Genomic DNA, 22092 nt, shown 5'->3' on the forward strand with positions numbered 1-22092 from the left:
TAAACTAAACATTCAAAGAAGAGAGCATCACTCCCTCAACTGTTCACACATATGTCACAGTTCAAGAAGATTAATAGGCTGACAGAAGTTAAAAAACACACTCCTTCCTTTCATGTGTATCAACCATAAGGTCTCATTTGCATACATATGGAGAGTGTATCCAGTGTGTACTGGAATCATACTGGTATTGTCCACCTTGGCGTACTGGTGGAGCTTGTCTTTCCTTCAAATGGCAGGTTTTAGCTCCCACCTGTGAATAGCCTGCATTCACAAAGGAGGGGTGGTAATCCATCTGCTGTGGTAACACACACACACACACACACACACACACACACCCAGATGGTCTCTGGAGAACAGAGACATCCCATGTGTCCAGTTACAACATGAAAGTAACAGGGAGGCAATCTAAGTACCCATCCACCCTTCCAAAGATGGATGGGTGGAGGTGAGGGCAGGGTACATTTACAGAATTATTCATACACATAATTTCTGCATGAACAAACTTGATTAGGGATAAAAAGTTGTAGCACAGTGCTCCCCGTGCCACCGCCTGCACCTTTAAGGTACATTTTCCATCCCTATGGTGAACGTTTCTGATTAAGATGTGTTTTAAATAGAGGGTTTACATTCTTTAGAAAGGTAACAACATGCACAGCCTTGTCTCTGCTGTAATGTGAAGGCAATGCAAAACTTCCCTTAGTGTTGTTTTTGGCTTAAGACCCAAAATCAAATCATCTGTATCCTTCTACATTTGAGTTTGTTAATGAATGTTTGGCTAAAACCTGATAGTTAAATAAATGTTAATTCACGATAACAATCAGCCAATTAAGCTTTCAGTCTCGTTATCGAGGTCATATTCTGTATAAGATACCAAGAAGAAACCTGTAAAGTTTCTTATATAACATTCACACAGTGTCCTTCTGTAGAAAAGTGCTGTTATTAAAGTGAGAGCGAGTGAAAGCGTGACCTGTTGCCACTTTGTTCCCAAGCAACACGCTTTTAAGAATTGCAGTGAAATAAAGAAGGTGTTAAAAGTGAAAGTGGTATTGAAAGTTTCACAGCTGGTGGACACAAAACATCCCACATTAGATTAGACATTCAACTCTTCAGCAACTGGTTAATGAGCAAATTACGCATTAAGTGTGACTGGTAAGTCGCTCAGTGAGTAGAGACTGACGCCATTTTGTCTTTTTCTTCCAGAGAATCTACAGCGCAGCAAAGAAAAGGTTCTTCCTGTTCCCAACACACACTTCTCCTCATTCACCTTAGATAAAATCCCCTCCACAGTACAACAGCTTTTATTTAGCCTCTGACTAAATGTGAGAACCCCGCTGTTTCTGGGAATCCTATCAAGATGCCCATCAAGATCAAGGTTTTCAGAATCTACATTTGTCTTGGATTATCTCCACGGATGGATTCTTTGCGTCGTCCAGTTTCCTGATCCACATCTAGTTCAGTCTTATCAGGATGTTTGTTCAAGAGAGATTATGTGCAGTAAATCAACAGGCTGTGTAAAGGCTGCTGACAGATTTAAGTTAGCAGCAGGGAAATGCAGTGGATTTCAAGTTAAGCACTGAAGACGCACTGATCTTTTTTCCTATGGAACCCAATTCAATACTTCATGCAACTTTGAGTAACACATTACTTTCTATGTGCTTCTATTTAGCACTCATACAGTTGTCCATATGTTAGTCCATCTGTCTCCTTCTTGTGAATAACATATTTCAGGGATGCCTTGAAGGAAAATTTCTCACAATTGGCACAAATGTCCACTTAAGAATGACTCGGAATTGTGGATCGACCATGCACCTGAACAGCGAGGTGGTAGTTAAGGGTACAGAGAGACGTCACAGACATACTGAAAAACATTTTCATAAAAAAAAGTTGGTGAGCAAATAAAAGACAATAAAAATTACATTTTGGGCATCAAACCCCTTTTATTTCAATTTAATACAGTTTAATCCAACACAGTTAGTGCACATGCATGATATATTTAAATATATACTGTATGTTTGTACCAAGTGTCATGTTTTAAAAGTTAAATACTTCAACATTTAGGTAATAAATTAAGAAAATTTAAACAGTACTGAAAACACTGCTCACAATGAGTATACACCATAAATAAAGCATAAAATACATAAAACTGCAATGTTTTTCTTTTTTTCAGAAAAATATTTTTAAAAAGACAAATTCAGCATAAGACACCAAAAAGAAAAAAAAAAACATTACTATTGGACAAATTTATCTCTTTACTATGAGAAAAATTAGAATGTCTCTGATTTAAAGGCATTACATGTAGAATTTTCACTAAATATTACAAACATAAAATAGAGAAACACGTGTGCTACAACTTTTATTCTCTGTCAGTTGCTTCTGAAACTTTAGCAACTAGTCTGCAAATATGGGACGTCATCCAAATCAAAAGTCACACCTGTGGTCCGAGTTATAATTTAACAGTAATACACCTTCTTAAATTAGAAAATAATACACATAGTACCTTTAAAAATGACATTTTCTGATAAACTGAAGCTCAGCTTGTGATGAAAATCCATTAAGAAATGGTCAGTGCACAAAAACTAACAAAAGAAAACAAAAATCACAGTTGAAGAAGCAACTACAGCATAGTCATGGGGGTACAGCTATAAAAAATCTGGTGAATTAAGTTTTCTGAGAGTTGACGCTTCGGACTTATGGCTGAGAATTTGATATGCGCTTTCAGAAGCAAGGAAACAGACACAAAACATTTTCATTGTGTGCCTGAGTGATGGAGGTAGAAATGTCCAATCCTGGGCTAATGGTTATCCAGCATAGGCAGGAATGAATTATACAACCATTAACGTACTGTTAATATTAGCGTATATTATTGTATATTTAACAGAAGTAGCATATGGCTTAGCAGCGGCACAGTCTGCAACCTGACTTTAAATGGTCAAATACAGATATGAGAGTAGTATTGTTCTTATTTAGCTATTGGGCAGAAAGTGAATTTGCCAAAATGTCAAACTTTTCATTTAAGTTCTCCAAAAACTGTTTTTAAATAGCTTCCTCTGGACTAAATGCAAATTTTGGCTTAAGTTAAGTTTTTAACTAACTAAAATTATTTAAAAAACACAGCCACTCACATTTAAATTGTTTATAAAAATAAAAAATGCTAAGGTAAAAATAGGTTTGATAATGTAGATCAACTTGTGAATACGTTGAAAAAGAAAGGCTGAGCATAAAGGATGTAAATTTCCGTCACATCAACAACGGCCTATATAAAGAACCTTGCTGAACGAGCTGGTCCTGAAGTGCAGTGACGCTCGATGTGCTTCCGAATTCTCTGCAAAAGTCGCTCAGACACTTTTGGACTCTCCTAGCAGCTGCTATTTACCTTTGTTTTCTTAGATAATAGTTGGAGGGTAGGTCTTAAGAAATATGCACCGTGTTGGCTCGTTGGCTGATACCACTCACATTGATGAGCTTTTATAAAAGACAGTCAGCCTCGTGCTTTTGCAATAGGAATAATGTGAGCCAGAAGTAAATCTCAATGTCAGTTCGCCACATTTGACAAATATAAAGTTACCAACTGGCTTTAAAATGGCTTTTGTTTGACATTTGGGCATGGGCAACATATTTCAACATAAATATGTGTCATCTTAATTATTTTTAACGCAGGATTCTTTGAATACCAGACAAGAACAAGACAATGGAAACGTGAGCACCATTGAAAATCTTTCAGTGAGGTTCTCCAATACTGTACTCTCTCAATTTATAATTAACAAAAGAGTAAAGACAAGATTGTCAAATGGAAAAGGGTTGAAAGAGGAGGAAAGGGAACGAGGTCTCTGAGCTGATGATCATAGGTATAGAAACATTTCAATACATTATACTGGAAAGGCTGATTATCAGGATTTAAGGTGTGGCTAAAAATACTGTTCAAAAACTGTCATGATTTTCTAAAAGTGCTTTCCACATTAAGTGTCCTGATATTTTGAGTCAAAAGATGCATATGAGAGATCAGAACGTCAGCTTTAATTCCCTGGTATAAACATCTGGATATGTGAAATGACATTTGATTAAGCAAAGTTAAGGGAACATGAGACTGACATTTGCATTTGTTGGTACCTAGGTGTGTCCTGGAAGATTGGGTTTTAAAGAAGAATTAGTAGTTAAAAAAGCAGAGCGCTGCTGCTAAATGTTCAAATCAATCAGATGCACTGTTCAAAGAATGAGCAGAGCTAATACAACAATATAGAGGGTCTTGAAAAAGAAAGAAACCCCTGGTGCGCTGAGCGACATGTCCAGAACAGGTCGAAGGAGGAAAACAAAAGTTGAGGACAGAAGCAAAAACCCCAAAAGAGCAGCCAACAACCTCCACAGAGCAGGGGTGAAGGTTTAACAATCCACCATTTGTTGTTTAATATTTTCATAAAGGTAAAAACCAGGAAATAAAAGCTGAAATTCTGAATTGTTTCATCTCATGTTGATCTTTTAATCTTAAACCCAAATGTCGTCAGTGTATAGTAAACATAAATTAATTCGCCTTGTTGTTCCAATAGATTTGGAGGCGACATCTGAAACTACAATTAAATCTGGTGTTGAACATACAACGTCAACAGATTGTGGCACCTTTAATCCAGAGAAAATGTAATTAGCAAATGAAAATGTAAAGATATTAAAATAAAATATAATTCAAGCTGTTCCAGCAACCTATACAATCCTATATCAAGGATCTGTGATGGAAAGACATAAAATAAGCTGCATGTAGGGGGAGATCATATGGCTTTAGTGTTATATGCATATATCGATTGGGTGGAAATTACTTTTAAAATATTTTACTCGCTTCGTAAAAACAAGTATATTTAGTTTGGTTTATTTAAATGACTGATTCAGTTCTGTACAGGTCAGAAGCTCCAGTGACAACAGGTAACTAAGGTGAGATGAAAGAACATACATACACCCAACAAACCAATGAAAAACTAACAAGAACACAAGACAAGTGTTGACATTTGATTGTCAGCTGTTCCTCGGGCTCAAAAAGTAAAAAAGTACAAAATAAATAATAAAATAATTTCTTAATTTTCACCCCAGAGAAGGTCAAGAAGAAAATTATGGGGACTGGAATTTGTTGTAGTGTAATACAACATATTTATGTGTTATTACACAAATATTATTAATTCACAGCATTTTTTAAAGCGAAGTTCACTAAACCACCGAGTTCTTCAGGCAACATACAGTTTTCAAACGTCCAAACTCTGCTGGTGCACCACCGACTCTCACTGTGTACTACTGCGTTATCTAAAGTGTAGTTCTATTGAACTGTAGTAATGAGCATATAATGAGCAGTGGTTTAAGAGAGCAGTCATTTTTTAAAAATAGCAGGCTTTGTTTTTAGTACTTGCATATTGTTAAGGTGTGGGGAGATTCTCTCTTTACACATATTAAACAACAAATGAAGTACCAGCCCTTTTAGAATGAATCAAAGTACTAATATGTATGGTGGCAAGTCTTTAAGCTGTAAGTGATTTTGAAATATGATCATAATAATAATAATAATAATAATATGCTGGTCATCATCAGATTCAGAGATCCACGCTGAGGTTTGACTATTTGGACCTGAGACTTCGGCTGCTCTTGAGATTCACTTTGTGATTTATGTGGGTTTATGCGTTAATGGCCGTCTAAGGTTTACTACACGGGATTATGATTAAAGGCAATCTGCTTGATGGTTGAACTCCTGCTTAACCTGTATTTAAATGTGCTGTACATGCTGAGCACAACATGGACGTTGTAATTGATTGTAATGGTAAATAATTACCATCTTTACCTATATGAAAAAAATATGCAACAGAAGGTAAACATTTAATAATCTAAATCTCTCCATGTCAAAGGGATTTCAGGTCATTCGACATGTTAAAGCCCGACTTTCTGGTGACAGCTGTTTATATCTCACTAACTAAGAGTGAAGATGCCTGTGAAGTGGATTCGAATGTGTTACGTTTCTATTTCTATTTCTAAAACGCTTCACATCAGGTTTGTGCTTACAAATACACACTGAAAGCAGAAGTGGTAGCAGGTGGTGCAGAGGTAAAATACTGTATGTCAACTGGTTTAACTTTATGAAGAATTTTGAACAGAGTGACACTGAGTGATTGATTAGCCCGGCGGGTACTGTGATAAGTATTGCTTAAAGGCTGTGGATGAGAGAAATTAATTGAGGCATGCCTGAACAAGTGGTGGTTAAAACACACCCGACACCTCTGACATTACAAGGCCCCACCATTGACTAGCATAGTTTTTGCATTACTGGATCACGGCTTAAAGGTGTACTCCACTGATTTTTACCATTATCCATGTTTTTAGTGGATGGAGTCATGACGAAATGTGCAAAAAGTCAATGCTTTAGATGCAATATACCTCTTGTTAGACCGGCTGGAGCAGTATGTGAATATTAGCATGCTAAAATGTTAGCAACATACAGTGGTTAGGGTTAGGGTAACCCTAACTCTAACCCCCTAACCCTAACCCTATACCAGAGGCACATGGATGATTAACATCACAGCTTAATGCTTAGTTCACATGATACAGGATGATTAGTGAAGAGGAGGAAGCATTCACAAGGTTGCATGATACAGTATAACACCATGTCCTTGTATTAAGTTTGGGTTTAATTCCACTAAATTATGTTTGGCTGGTGTGAGGCATCTATATTAGTTTGGTTTTCAGGCACTTTGTTTCATGATGTGCCTGGTCAAACATATCTGATCTTTCAGAAAAAGGGAGGAACTTTCCTCAGCTGCAATTCTTATTCAGATGTTGATGTGAACAATATTTCTAAGTTGGAACTAATAATGATAAATCTGACTTGACATTAATGCATCATAAAAGAGGCTTTATCATCCAAGCACATGTTGAAGGGAAAATTTGAGGTTCACAATAAAAATCAGTGGAGCATTCCTTTAATCAAGGGCAGGCAAATGAAGTCAGTGATATGCAGCTTTTTATAACTGATGGCACAGTATATGAAATGATTAGCATACTAAAAAAAAGACAGGAGAAAAAGTGCCAGTGACAAGGAGCTATGGCAAATTAGTTTTCAGGAAAAAATATTAAGACTACATAAAAGTTGATTAACAGGACAAAACTTAAAGATACGGTACCTGTTGGCAACAAGACAAGGGCCCACCCTTCATCGTGTACCAATAAGGAAAAGGCAATATAGGATGAAAAGTCATAAGGGGAAAAGTGGATGTGCTGGGTCAGTGTTTGATTGAATTTGGAATAAACTGTAGAAAGAGTGGTTGATTAATATTAGTTACACATTAGTGGAGATCTTGTACTTGGGAGACATGTTATTGTGGAACCAGATGAAGCTAAAAATGACACCCATGGTTTTAGGTATACGCTCGTCGTAGGCAAACGTCATGGCCTCGTGCAGCGGGACTTTGACCACCTCGATAAGCTCTCCCTCTCGTGGCTCACCTCCACCTGTGCTGACACAGTTGTCGTCGGACACCTCAGCGTAAAACATGGTCTGCTTGGCACCAGTTACACCTACGCCTGACCTGATGTAATAAACAGAGAAGGAACAAAAAGGTTTCCAATATTAATATATAACATTTTTTTATAGGATATTTCACTGTCAAAACCAATACTTAAATGTCACTGGTGACTAGTAGAGGTGTGTTTGTGGTTTCTGCAAACTAAAACTGTTTAGTCAGTGATAAAAATTCTTAGGTTTACAAGATAATCATGCAAACAGTGAGATTTATTCATCTATTCTGTTGCCAAAAGATAAAAAGCTTCTTGAGTACAGCTGCCAGACATCATATTATTCTGTCACCATAAATCTGTCTTTGCCCTAAAAATACAGCTGTATCAAAATGTGAATATCTTACTTTGAACTTTAATATGCAACTAACACTAACTGTGGTATTTTTGTAGAATTTCTTTAGCATTAGATCAAACTGTTTCCCTGCTGCAGTGGTTTGTGACCTTCGGTTGTCAGAGCCGCCCCATCCAAGTGCGCTTCTGTCAAAAGTACCCTCATACTGTACGTGTCATGAGGGTTAAGACGATACCCATCTCACAAATGGAAGCAGCCCACACATAACAGTGGCAGTAGACGACACCAACACAGTGGAGGAGGCGTGCAAGTCGAATCAAAAGCACGGTAATGAGAGCCGTCAGTCATAGCTGTCCAGGTGCTGCTGTCTGATGTGGGACTCGTGGTCTCTGGACACTTTCAACTGCTCTGTCTCACTGTAGCTTGTTAATAATATTCTGACAGAGATGGATGGCTTGCCTGATTCTTTTTTTATAGCTCTTTGACATAACCTTCGCACTTTTGCTTTATTAGTTTGGGATTTTCTCCAAAAAACTGACAGCCACTGACTTTAGGGCATAATTTTCGAATGTTTATATAGTTTCCATTTTAACATTTCCCGTGTTTGATTTGAGTATATTCTTCCCTCTGTTTAGATTATGTGTAATTTTAGACAAGCTATACATCACTTAATTTATCTTTTCAGTATTACAAACTCCGGGCTAGTTGAGAACTAGAATGTAAAGTTATTATTAAGGGACATAAAATCCAATGACTATGACTGAAGCAGATAAACAGAACACAATAAAAAAACATTTTTACTCCCTGTAAATCAACTCACCTGTAAGAAGTAATCCTCTTCAGTTTAGAAGCAGGTACATCATAGCCACACTCCTCCAGGACCTCCTGCCGAGCGATCTCCTCCAGGGACAGGTCGGGTTTGTCCACCAGCCCAGCACAGAGCTCGTAGGTGACTCCCGCTGAAGCTGGAGGCCACGGAGAAGAGCTCTCCCCCTCTGAAGCCGACTGGCCCTCTTGAGACTCGGGAGCCGGGGTTTCAGATGCACCCTCTTCAGTTTTCTCAGCAGCCTGAGGCGGCTGCTTCTTCATCCTTTCCCACTCACACATGTATACAGCTGGTTTTGGAAGAGAAAAAGTAAGAAACTATTTTCAGTACTAGAACTTTAGTTTTATCCATTTGCCAAACTGTTTGAGAATCTGAATAATAATGTCTTTTTTTCTTTAAAAAAAATTCTGTAACCCTTGAACTGCTAATCTCCACATACCTTTGCTAAGAATGAGGAATAATAAAGAAATAACTTTCAAACAATCCCTCTATTGATCAGCTTTAATTGTTATCTATGTACATAGCATGTTGACATATCAATTGGTGAACTGACAGAATTCACCACAATATTGATAACATACTCTTCGTTTAGTGAGCAGAAATGTTCACGTCATTCTGGGCTGTACAGTTTTTTTTTTCTTTCAAACAGCAGTGAGGCAGGAGGAAGAAAATATATATCAATGCCCAGACTTCCTTGAATTTAGCACACTGTGGTGTGGAACAGTCCCTGGTGACTTCTAACAAAGGAGGTTAGGCTGCTTTTTAACCAGGCCTCTTATGGTCTATTTATGAGTCTGCATTGTTACTGAGATCCAGTTGAATAAACGGGGATTGTAATGTACTGCTTTTTTAGTGAAAGTGCCCACAGGAGACGATAATCTAGATCTAGGCTGGCGACAAGAAGAACATGAACATGAATTAGCCGTGCGACTGGTGTGCTGCTCTTACCTGGACGGAACTGCTTGACAAGGACAAAACAGTGTGAGGTGGTGTTGAAGATCAGCACTGACACACTGAGGAAGAGGGAAAAAGTCAATGTTAGATTACTTTTTTAAAAACCTGTACCTGCCTAGATGATATACAACTGTTGGCAGTCTCCTCCAGCATATTTAAGTATTTAGTTTCAAGAAAGCAGCAATTCATGGCTGAATGAGCTTTTGCATTCCTTATAACAGAATCCATAATTATCAGAAGGAAGGGAGTGAGAGCTGGAGGTCTGAATTAAAAGATGTGTCAGTCACAATTGACATCATACTGATTTGAAAACAATTGGGCCTTAAAATGCGACTTAGCATGGCTGTTTATGCCAACCGCACAGTATGAGCAAGGGTCTGTTTTCATAGTTTAATTTACTGTATTTTATTTGGTCCCTGGATTAAGACTTCAGGACGACTGCACCTCCACAACATGGTCTGCTGTGTGCCATGGCCATCATGACAAAACCCTGGTCTAAATAAAATCTTAAGCACGTGTGACTTCAACAAGCAGGATGTGGAGATAAAAATAGGATCATCAGTGGCTTCTCCACTTGCACAGAGTGAACTGTATACACACAGGTGGTCTGCTGCTATGTGTGTGAGTGTGCATGTGAGTGGGGTTTGTGTTGGGAAAGCGGATGTGTCTGAGGCTGCAGGATGCCCTGCCCTGTCTCTCCTATGGTGAGAGCGAACCAGGAGATTGCTATTACAACTTGCTGCCAGCTATAGCTTCTTGGCTGGTACTAATTTAATATCCATTTACAATCCAGTCACAGTATGTAAGAGTGTTAGCTGACCTGGTTTAGCACTCCAAAATGATTTAATGTCATTGTTTGGTTCTTCTCAAATAAGTAAAGCCTGTTTAACAACTGCTTTGAATTATTCATTCAATGCTTGCCGTTTAACTTTCACTAAATGTATTTAAACTTCTTAAAACATAATAGATTTTGAATTGATAAAGTTTATGACTTTTTCTATGAGGCCATTTACAATACGGGTAAACACATTTAATGTGTCATACGATGTTAAAGTTTATATGAAGTACACAGAGGTATTTGGGGCCCCATATCTAGGGTCATGCAGCTAAAAAAAAGAACTAAATCAAACCAAATCGACCTAATATATATCAGATCCCTTCTCTATTGTGTTCTGCCAGTATAATGTCTAATACACGACTCATAAAATCAAGTGGGTATTAAGTGTTTCCCCTGTTGACCTGCAGTGCAGCTGTATAATGACTTCACATTAACCAGGAAGCATCATTTGGAGGGTCAGAATTAACAGGGAGAATGATTAAAGCAAGCAAAACAGGTTTCAGTGTCAACATTGGCACCTTCTGCTGTTTTAAGACTGGCCTGAAAGTTTGTGAACCTACATTTTAAGGTATCATTTAAGTAATGATGAGCACCAATGATGGATTTCACAGCCAACGGGTGCTACAGAATGAGCTGATATTAAGTATGGATGAGATAATGTTCTAGATTTAGACCAAAATGCTGGACCCAGAGGCCTGAGGGATGAAACCTGTCCCCTGAGGCAGCGTTGTTCCACATCATTACTGCTGTTCTACAGCTTCCTGCTAATTCTAATGGTTAAACCAAGAAACAAGCTTAACACATGCTCAGAACTTTTCATGCACTGTTAGACTTTCTCTGGCTGGTCAACAGGAAAACGCAGCTCCCTTGGTAAAGTACAATGTCATTCGTCTTCGATACTTCACACAGAAACGTGCTTCCACTAAATGTGATGCATTTGTGTACAGTTCTTGCCATAATTTCACTCTGGTTTTCATGACGAGTTATATGCGTTTTCCTTCTGTCATCTTTGAGACTTCCCAATTTTAGCAGGAACATGAAATTTTAATTACAAACCCCACTTTCTCTAAAATGCAATAAAAACTCAAATCTGTGATTAGTCATTTTGCTTGAAACCTTGTGTATCAGTGTTTTAACTGAGCAAGTTGATTATATTTTTTGAATATACGCAAATGTAGTGCTTGATGCAACATACAAACAAAAGTTGCAGATTAATACTAAAAAATGTACATAAGAAGATATAAGAAAAACATGTGGGATGATCTAAAATTAGCAAGTTAGCTGGTAACGTGAGGGTATGATGATTGGTATAAAAGGAGAATCCCCCTGAAGGATCAGTCCTTCGAAGCAATGACAGGTTGTGTCTCACCACTTTGTACCAAACGTCATGAGAGAATTGTTCAAGTTTAAAGAAAATCTATTCGCAGAGAGTGAAAATAACAGAATAAAAAAAAACAGCATATAAAAATGACTTCTGCTGCCTCTAAAGAAAAATGTATAAACAAGCGCCACAATGCAAGCGGCCCATAAGGACAAAGGTGTTAACATAACAAAACAACAGGAGTTTGTTGAACTCGTCTACATGTGTTTTTGTAGTTTTCAGAGGAGGTTTACCTCTATGTTCCTCTGAGTGTCATAAAGGCTCTGCAGGAACATGGGGTGCACAGTCAACTGAGAGTCATCCCATTCTTGCATAAACAAGAGTTTGCTACCAAATGCTAAAGTTACAGAAATTAGGGGCCCAAATAGATCCTGCTGAGAAGAAAATGTTCTGCACACTTAAACAAAAATGCAAAACAATCCTGGTTCCATTCGATACACGTTAAAAAGGAAACAACACTTTGACAGAATTTCCACCTGGAGAAGAGCTGGAAGTTCCCTTGGGCTATAATTCTTGTTCTCTATGGGTTTGAGGTTTACTGCTTTTGTCTCGATGGTACTATTTTTCACTGGGACCTCTGTTTAGGGTCAAGAGTACAGGAAAAGGGGCTTAAATGACCTGAGACTTACCTTGGGGTACTATGGTAAAGAATGTAAGGGATGTGACACAAATGTGTGATATATCTCTTACAGTGCCCCCTGTGAAGGACTGACCTTTATAGCCAACGGGAACAACCAGTACCCAAAAACACAAGGTCTGTCTGAGTTGACCATCCGCTTCTAAGTATAAGAATACCAAGAAAGGACCACTGATCTGCTGCATGTATACATTACAATAACCAGGTGAATACTATGCAGTGTAAACACATTCCCCAATTAGCCACATAACCTTTCTCTGTGTAAGCAGGTAATTTAAGTGCATGTAAACACACTGGGGGCTTCTAACCCATTCACACATCTTTCATCCAAGAGTACTGATAAAATGTGTTACCTGTCATGAGTTCGCATGAAGTCCCAGGATTTCTTTGTGCCATTCTGTGGAAAAAAACAAACAAAAACAAATAAATAAACACAGTAAAAATAATTTCAACCCTTACAATCCACTCAGACATTAGTCAGGTGGAATAAGATGCATTCAATGTACCATGACATCACACTCCCTTTGTTGTAGTTGACTCACATGGCAGGATGTCAACTCATCTCATATTTATTTAATATGATTACTGTAGAGGCACCAGCTGCCCCACTTCTGATGCTTGCTTGGACAAGTAACACCACAAAGCACACCCATCAAAACCATCTGCGGATGCAAAGCAAAAGAAAAGCACTGTACGACATTCTGCAGCTTTATCGGTCTGTTTTCTTTCAAAGATACAAGAATAAGGAATATTATCATGATTGCATAAATAATACTTATAGTCAAACTGCAAAATATACAGCAACCTGTGTGGTTTAACCATGTGAGATACACAGGTGATATCACCGTGGTTAATGCCGTAACCTGACAACTTAGAGATGAGGGCAAATACCAAAAAGAGAATAACTTAATATAAATAAATAGATAAAATAAGATCTGATGCGAGTAGAACAAGAAAGATCACCAGAAATGACTCTTGGCATCACTCTGCAGAAAGCATAAGGAGAATATGGCAAACACCCTGTCTGGTTTGTTTTAAGGTTATTTTTATTCATTCAAGATGGGGCGGGAAAATGTATTTGCACAGGAAGGAGACAAACTGTGAACTCACTATTTCACTTTAATTTTTGTGTGAAGTGAACAAACATTGTGAGGACAGTGGGGAAAATATGTTAATTGCAAATTCTAGTATGATAGATTTTGGTAATGGGCATCACAAAAACACTGGAGACTGAAGCAGGTATCGTAGTGTAGTTGCATCGCAAAGTGCATGATAGGAGATGGGGGCACCATCCTGAAGGGTATAGGATCGGTTTATCTGCTATGGTGGTCACAGGGCCTTGTTTTCATGTTCATCATGTCCAGTCTGGTCTGCGATCAGTGCGGATGACTCGTCTCAGCACCTTTTCTCAGCACTTCTCTGCTGCTCCACATCTCACCGCTTCACCTCCTCAGCTCCTGGAGGACTTCAGGTTTTCTTCCTTAGATAAGAGCTAGTAGCTAACAGCAGGCTAGCTGCTGCCATATACAAACAATGCTGTACAAAGATCCCAGTAAGTTTAGTTTTGCCCATTTCCTCAGAAAAGCTCACAACATGAGACGAAGACGACAAAAACTCCACAGAACTAAACAAAGACAACATACAAAGAGAGGAGCTGCCACCCAACAGGCGCCGCTCTAACTGTGTGCGTCATATCTCAGAGGAGAAGAATATATCTGGTGGAGAAATAGTATTATTTAGTCCAGTTTGAGTAAACATCTGCCAAAAATTGTAAGGCAGGAATCAATCAGCTTAGGATTTAGTTTAAGATGAAGTTGAAGTTTACAAACTAGAAAAAAAAAAAAACTGACTTCAGTATAATCCTTGTAATCTATCTTTGTGTATCCAATATATTGTAATTTGATTTGTATTATTTACCTTTCACATCAAATCCGCAAAGATGTGTGGCTCAAGCCGAGCAGTATATTTCTCTCTACTTTGCACGCTGTATAAACATGGTAAACTTGGCCTATATTTTCCACGCCTGAGGAAATGTGGCCTTGATTCAAATTTAGGCTACACCTCCTCTCCACCCACAGGCGCTTTCAGGCGCAGGGATGACAGCTTTACTAGAACAGCCCTATTTCGGCTACAATAGACGTGCGTTCTTGTGTGCGAGCGTGCTGCTGAAGTCTCAGCACCGCCCAAGAAATGGGAGGAGGTGAAATGGCATGCTAATTGCACTGATAGAATCAAGCATAATAAAGCTACTGTTGTAGCAACAAGATTTGTGTTAGGATGTGCTGCGGTGCCAAAGATGTACTTAGAGCTGCGATAGCCAATGTTTATATTTCTCTCCAAAGGGAATAAACTCGACATGCCATTTTAATTTCAATCCACCAGTTGTGCAACAGTTAACTACAACTGCTGCCTATTACAAATTTCCCAAATAAATCATGATGGCAGTCTATACACCAAACAGCCACAACACTGTAACCACTGACAGGTGAAGGGAACACTGAGCTTTTTGTTTCTGCTTCTCGACAGAAACTCAAGTGTGACTTTTATTTGAAGTGGGAAAGACTTAGCTTTATGTTCACGTCTTCTACATTTCACAACAGACCTAAACCAGCTTATTCTTACAGAAGGCTAACCTGTCCTGCCCCAAAAATGACCATTAATCGATGTATAATTCATAGAAATTCAATCGAATAAGAATATCTAAGAAAAACACGCCAACTGTGCACCACTGCAATCTCAAGGTACCAACAAAGGCTCATCTCTCTCTATTAAAATGACTTCAAATTCCCATTTTCTGCATAGTTTCTGTACATTTAAGATGGGATATCATAGTATTATTAAAACTAAACATGAGAGAAAGACCCAGCTAATGTTAACTCCTGAAAACCATGTCAATAAACAGTGAAATGATATTTCATGACCTCCACTGACCACGACCACAGTGAAGCCAAGTTAGCATAGAGCTGTTCACGCACCATTAACCATCATGTTGTGAAATGCGAGCATGAAGCCAAAGTGTGTGTAGGTTTAGTTATGGTATTACTATGATATCATTTCTATTTACTGTAAAAGCTATTAAGCTTGGTATGTGCAGCACCTGTGCTGCAAAACATGTTTGCCATCATATTGAAAATGAACATTTACTTCATATGGTTTGATTTCGTTTTTCGTTCCATTTCATTGTACATTTGCTGAGGTCACCTAGAGCTCTGTCACCATTTCTTCACGCTATTAAATAAGACATTTAATTTACTAATAAACAAACAATTACAATTGAAAAAGAATTGTTAGTTGTGGTCCTAAATTGTGTGTATGAAATATAGAACATTTCCTTTCCAATGAACGTAATAGAATTTAGTTTCACTCAATTCATTTATACATTGAACTAAAACTGAAACGATTAGGTGACTGACAGAAACTCAATATGCAATTTAAGTTATATTGAAAAACAATACATCACTTTTTCTAGTAAAAATGCCACTCGTGTCAGCTTCAGCTTCCCGAATGTGAAGAACTGCAGCAGATTATGGACTGTTCAAATGAAGCAACCTGAAAACACCGACTTGAGTTGAGAAAAATTATAGAGGGTATTTTTTCATATCAAGAGATACATGAATTAATGAGTTCTGTGAAAAAATGAATTTAAGAAGTCAGATTTAGTTTAAGTATATATAACATCTGTACACCAATCAATGACCTGACCTTTACTGAAGCTTAGACGTCAACAAATCCCCTCTGTGGAGTCATATTATTGAAAATGTGGACGCTCTACTGGTGTAATTACTGTTGTGTCAACAAAGTGTGCAAATGTCATTAATACCATCATTCAAGCCACTGCCGCTCCCTTCTCAGTTTTCGTCCATGAAGTCAAAATGAGAGCGAAGGCGTGTGTGTAATAAATCACCTGTCGTGACTGAGGCTGGGATGCACTTCTGCAGGTTTATTACTGCATGAAGAATATCTGTTGAATAATGTATGAGACAGCATTTCCACTGTCAATGAACCTTTTTACAGGTGAATGAGAATATAGATACTGTGACTTGGATCCTTTCTGACTAAATTCCTGATGCTGTTGGTAAAAACTCTTCCTGTCAGACTAACACACAGCTGGGTGGATTTTCCCACAATGCATTTCCTTTAAAAAATCATTATGATTGTGACTGCCACCACAGTACAGCAGTACAATAGGACATTTGGGGAATATAAGGCTGTATATAGTAAAAAAGTGGTCAAATCATGTCTTGAATGTGCAATTTTAGCTAAATGAATAGTTGTCTTGTCTGCTATTACTGCTTTAAATGTGATATGCAATGAATTTCCAGCATGTGTACTACAAAACATGGTGGAAGTGACATTAAACATCTTGGCGCTAATTCCTGTGATGCCGGCAGCAGTGTAAAATGAAGCAGCTTTAGGCTGACGGGTTTTAATTCAGCGTGAGTACACCTGTCAGCTCAACACCAATATGGTAGGATCTCTAATTAAAAAGGACTAACACCAGCTCATTGGTCTAGGCGTATGATTCTAGCTTTGGTTGCCAGAGTTCCCCAGCTCAAACTGTGGATCAGTTGGTTGTTGCTGCCACGTGTTGAAGAGTCCCTGGGCAAGACACAGCCCCCCGAACCCTTAGTTCTATTGTTAATGATGGTCTAGTTTGTTGCAAACCTTAAACCTGCAAACCATAAACTGATTATATCTATTAACAGAAACATAATCAACAACTATTTTGAACATGACTTACAAGTAATAATGCCAAACATATTCTAGCTGCAGTTTAAAAACGCGTGACATCTTACAGCCCAATACAAGAAGCTATTTGAATACATCACCATATCAAAATATCACAATTCATTTGGCAGTGATTCATGTTTAAAACAGCAGCCGCCAAATACTGTATGAGGTAGAACTACTCAGCATGAATGTGTCACCACACATACATTTCCTCTCTAGTATCCTGTCACCACTCACAGATGGTGGGGTTCCCCTCATTACTCAGGCCACTTGCTGAGAGAGTGTGTGTGTGGGGGGGGGCACAGCTTGAATAGCCCCAGGGAGACGGAGAATCATGGCTGACATGGATTACGACAGAGAGATTAGCCCATGTGGGGGGGTAGCAAGAGAGAGAAAGATGGAGTGAGAGGAAGGGAAACAGGAACAGGCTACACAGGACCTTGAAATTAATGTGGTCCCTCTGGCTTTGGGCATCAGAAACGACAGGCTCCTGTATGAATGGCTATTGTAGGGAGGGATGCATGGTCTTCATCTTTTAGGTGCTTAAAGTCTAATAACCATCACTCACAGGCCTCCTGTGCTGAAAATACTACAAAGCTGGCAGCTGCAGCAGGAAGAAAGGAATCAACCAACGTCCTCAAACACAATAGCACTCTTAGAATCTCAACATGTGTCCTCCTGTTATTTTTAATTGACTTACCTTCAGTCTCCTCACCGGCTTCAACAAAAGCAGCATGAGTGTCATACATGTAATACAGCCAGAGAACTGATGAACTAATGATCAACAGAGCTTACAAATGACAAAAAACACTGTTGGCTGCAGAAAACGATCTAACTGTAACTACAGCATCTGCAGCATTAAAATAAATTGGTAAGTAAAGCTGAACAAAACAGGAAAATGGAGTAATATATAAAATATGTTGATTGCAATTTAGTATCAGATCTTTTTAAAGTCCTTTGTTTTGCTGTATTATTCACTACACGTTCTATAAACAAAGGAAGACGTGTGCATTTTTAACCACACTGCCTTCCACAGACAGCTATAAGCTAATGTTAATTATAAATGAGCCCGAACACAAGTTGGCTCGACGGATGTAGAGAAATGACCTGCATGTGTCTAGAAACATCAGCTGACAGCACAGGTTAAACCTAGAAGCACAGAAGCCTTTATACGTAGTTGACATTAGCATTAAAAGCTAACGTTGCCCCCAGGAAACCGATCTATACTGCTTTGATCCTGCAGTCTGGCTGAAATGTACTACAAACGTATCGCTGTATATTCCCAGCAGCATTTGTGACAAATTTTCAAGTGTCACTCTTTATGATGAATGATAAACTGATTTAAATCAAACATGAAATGATCACTTTGATGTGCAATTGCATCACCTGTGCTCCACTGCTTACTGCATAAGAATAAAATTAAGAAAACTACTAAACTAAATGCTTCTGGACTGTTTTTGTAACACAGATGAGCTACACCCTGTTGAGTCCCACAAGACCAATGGGTCAGTTCCACTCTGGGTGAAAAAAAATATATAAAAATTATATTTCTGCAGCCTTTTCAAGCTATTTTGAAGAGCGAGTGGTTTTCAGCACTTACTGTGACGTCACACTCAATTGTAAAATCAAACATGCAAGAATAATAATCCCGCTCCTATCCTGTCGACATTCACATTGCAGTCTGGTAACGGACAAGCAACCAAAACCTATTTAAAATGAATTGAAAAAGGGACATGATGCTAGCTCTTTAATCATACATCATACATCAAAGACATCCTAATCCTAATAAATAACTGTTCATGTGAGAAAATGTCTTTTAAGGATTATAAAGGAGCTCATTCATCAGAGGAGTAAAGGGCTGTAAAATAAATAATCCTAGATGAATAATTCAAATCATTATAATGAATAATTAGAAGGTAAATATCACAAATTAGGTAGGATGTGATTCAATGTAAGCACAAGGCAACAGAGATAAGAGGGGTTTCCCAGAGTCAACGAGGGACAATCACCTGCGCGGTAGACTGAAGAGAGGGAGAGCACACAAAAGCACCAATAAACAGTAATGATGAAGAGAGCCTCTTACACATGATTATCAGCTTTTAGAGAGTGTTCCTGTGAGTGAGGAGATTTCAGGGAGTGACCAGTGGCTGCAGATGTACTGCTGAACATAAAAGGTTTGGAGGAGAGATGCTCCCTCAGTGCGACTGAAAAGCCTTTGTGGGGAGCCCCTGCACAGGGTCCTCTCGAGCTGCAGAGGAGAAATGACGAGGATGAAAGGGAGGACAGGGCAGTGAGGGAGTCCACCATCATCTCTTTTGTTGTCCATCTGCTGTCTTGGTCGTTCCGCTATTCTCCTGACAAGCTTAACACCCACCAAGCCACTCTGCAGTCACAGGTGTGAACCCCAAAATGGGGAAAAGTACTCACTGAGGTGCCCCCAACATGAGAGACGTGGTGCTTCAGTTTTCAGGCAACAAATCATACACTATCAGAGCAACTTAAAACCCATTTGTTTTTAAACAAAGGCCTTTGTCAGTGTGTGCTAATGACATGACCCAGACTCGATTAGTAAATAAGGGTTAAGCATCTTCTTCTTATCCTCTACAATGTAAATAATAAGGATTCCTGCACATCTTCATAACCCAGAGAACAGGGAAACTGCTAATATTTTGAAACCTAAAAATAAATTCATCCTGGACTGCAGCCTATGTTTGGGTAAAGAAGCATTTCTCACTTTGTTGGAGACCATCAGGACATGCTGCTGTCACACATTGCTTTCTTTTCCAGGGAGAACTTAATAAAACAATATTAGCTTTAGGGTGATGATGCTTTAGGGTTTTAATTTCACACCTTTCCACTTTCAACATGCAGCTAACAACAATTAGTATTCAGTGCAAATCTGAAGAAACTAATATTACATTTGACAGCTTTTAAACTCCAGAGATAAAATAAGATTGTGGCTACAGAAATCCACAATGAGCATGAATAAGTGGATGGATGGATGATGCTGGTCTATCTGCACCCACAAGCCCTCAACAAAACACTCTCTATATGCGACAGGAGGTAAGAATAGAGGACTGCTGAATCTATACAAGCAGTATGCAAGGATTTATACTTGGAGACAATATAAATTTACCAATGGATCTGTATATAGAAAATAAAACAAACCAACATGCATACAAGTTTGTGCATTATCTTTTATCTTACAAAGAGATACCACCCAGTCTCTGTTTAGGCATTAGAGAGGGGTCGTGTGTGGTCACATGACTTTCTAGTTTGCAGTGTTTCCAGTTTAGTGACTTTTATTGTCTCAAAACAGACCGAGTTTGGCAGCATAAGTTAATTTCAGCGTTTGCAATCACTACATCCATGATATGTTGTATTATATCAGATCATTGATATTTCCTTGATAACCAAGCAAGTAAACATATTATGTGAGACTGCTGTGGCACTGGGCTGCAAATATAACTTTTATAATCCATTTATCCTTTTTTCAAGTGTTTTGCCCATGACACTAAACTGTACCTCACAAAACCTCACAGAGCCAAATGTGGCATCTCTTCTTGTCTTGCTTTGTTTGATCAAATGCTCATAAATATGTGGTTTACAACAATACATGATAAATCTTTCAAAATTAACATCCACCGACTAAATTCTAAGGCTCCATTAAGACAAACATGTCCATTGCTACAATTACACATCATCTTTTACCATATTATGTGAAAATATACACACACACTTTGACATTTTAATCAGTAGAATAGTGAGAAAAGACCAAACACAGGTGACAGGGACAAAATAATGATAATAAAATGCTGCCTGATATTATGGAGCAGGTTTGATAATACAAACAAAGTTGTTGTGAGCTGTATGCATATTCCCCCTCAGGGTTATAGTAACACTCAGGACCTGTACTTTTATTACAGTAAAGACATTTGCCACAGTTTTAACTTCTGAATATCCAGGTGACTTTACCAGGCTCTACAATCTTACCCTTACTGTATAGCATAAAAGGACAATTAAACCCAGCTGCAGACACTACAACGAACCAAACTACATTCACAAACAGGTCAATTTAACAGATGACATTAAGTCTCTCTCACTTGATGTGCTATTCAGCCCTAAAACATGATCCCTTGTCATGCATCGCTGCTAATCCATCTACACCTCCTCCTACACTAATGTAAAGCATGCGCTAATGGTAACGTGATGCTCAACAACAAGTAACCTCTGTAGCCAGCTACCGTTAGCATGCTAGCTCCTAGCTGCCTCTTAGCTCTCTTAGGTTAACCTCACACACAGTGGCAACTATTATACTCCAGCATGTAAAAACAGAGTGACTACATTGGCTTAACTGGTGTGATTTAAGTGATACGATTTGTTGCTGCAAACGTCTGTGTTTAAGGTCAGCTAATTAGCTTTCATGTTATGCTAGCCTGCTAGCTGCAAAATGAATGGGGGGGTTGGGCTAGCTTACAGCCTCCAGCAAGAAAGAAATCACCTCACCTGGTTATAGTGCACCCTGAACGGTTTCAGATAGTCTGAGTCTGTGCACGGAACGACTTCAATGTTATTAATCTCCTCCATAGTTTAGACTTGAAGCTGGATTGTTGTCTCGCCGATGGTTGTCTGTCACCGCACACTGACAGTGAAGGAATGTCTACGGAAGCCGGGACAGGACATGAACCCGACCTGCGAGCACGGGGTGAGGGTTGAAATAACCAAATTAGAGGCAGAAAAATAGAAGAAATACATCTATTAAAACTGATAGTGATATAAATAGAAAAAGAAAGGATAAGGTGGCCTTTAATAAGAGGATTTACATGCCTCCTATTACACTTTAGGCTATATTTAATACTTTTGCAATGTGTAAATTATGGGTTTCTGGGATGCTGAT

The 22092-nt window shown here is 38.6% G+C and overlaps 1 protein-coding gene across 1 annotated transcript; it reads right to left on the bottom strand.

The window, feature by feature from the left end:
- Positions 1-4839: 4839 nt before the first annotated feature.
- On the bottom strand, positions 4840-21851 carry nudt14 (nudix (nucleoside diphosphate linked moiety X)-type motif 14). Its single transcript, XM_026341927.1, has 5 exons — positions 21702-21851; positions 12818-12861; positions 9603-9667; positions 8649-8943; positions 4840-7547 (listed from the first exon to the last, which is right to left on the bottom strand). Exons 1-5 carry the CDS (start codon positions 21780-21782, stop codon positions 7298-7300), a joined length of 735 nt encoding a protein of 244 aa, XP_026197712.1. The 5' UTR covers positions 21783-21851; the 3' UTR covers positions 4840-7297.
- Positions 21852-22092: the final 241 nt, after the last annotated feature.

Source organism: Anabas testudineus, chromosome 24, assembly GCF_900324465.2.
Source record: "Anabas testudineus chromosome 24, fAnaTes1.2, whole genome shotgun sequence".
NCBI lineage: Eukaryota > Metazoa > Chordata > Actinopteri > Anabantiformes > Anabantidae > Anabas > Anabas testudineus.

Excerpts from the sequence above, each read along its gene's own strand:
- nudt14 (XM_026341927.1), bottom strand. The coding sequence starts at position 21,782 with ATGGAGGAGATTAATAACATTGAAGTCGTTCCGTGCACAGACTCAGAC. Across the intron at positions 9,668-12,817 it reads TTCATGCGAACTCATGACAG|TGTGTCAGTGCTGATCTTCA; the intron begins GTAACACATTTT and ends CCTCTTCCTCAG. Across the intron at positions 7,548-8,648 it reads AAGAGGATTACTTCTTACAG|GTCAGGCGTAGGTGTAACTG; the intron begins GTGAGTTGATTT and ends TTATTACATCAG.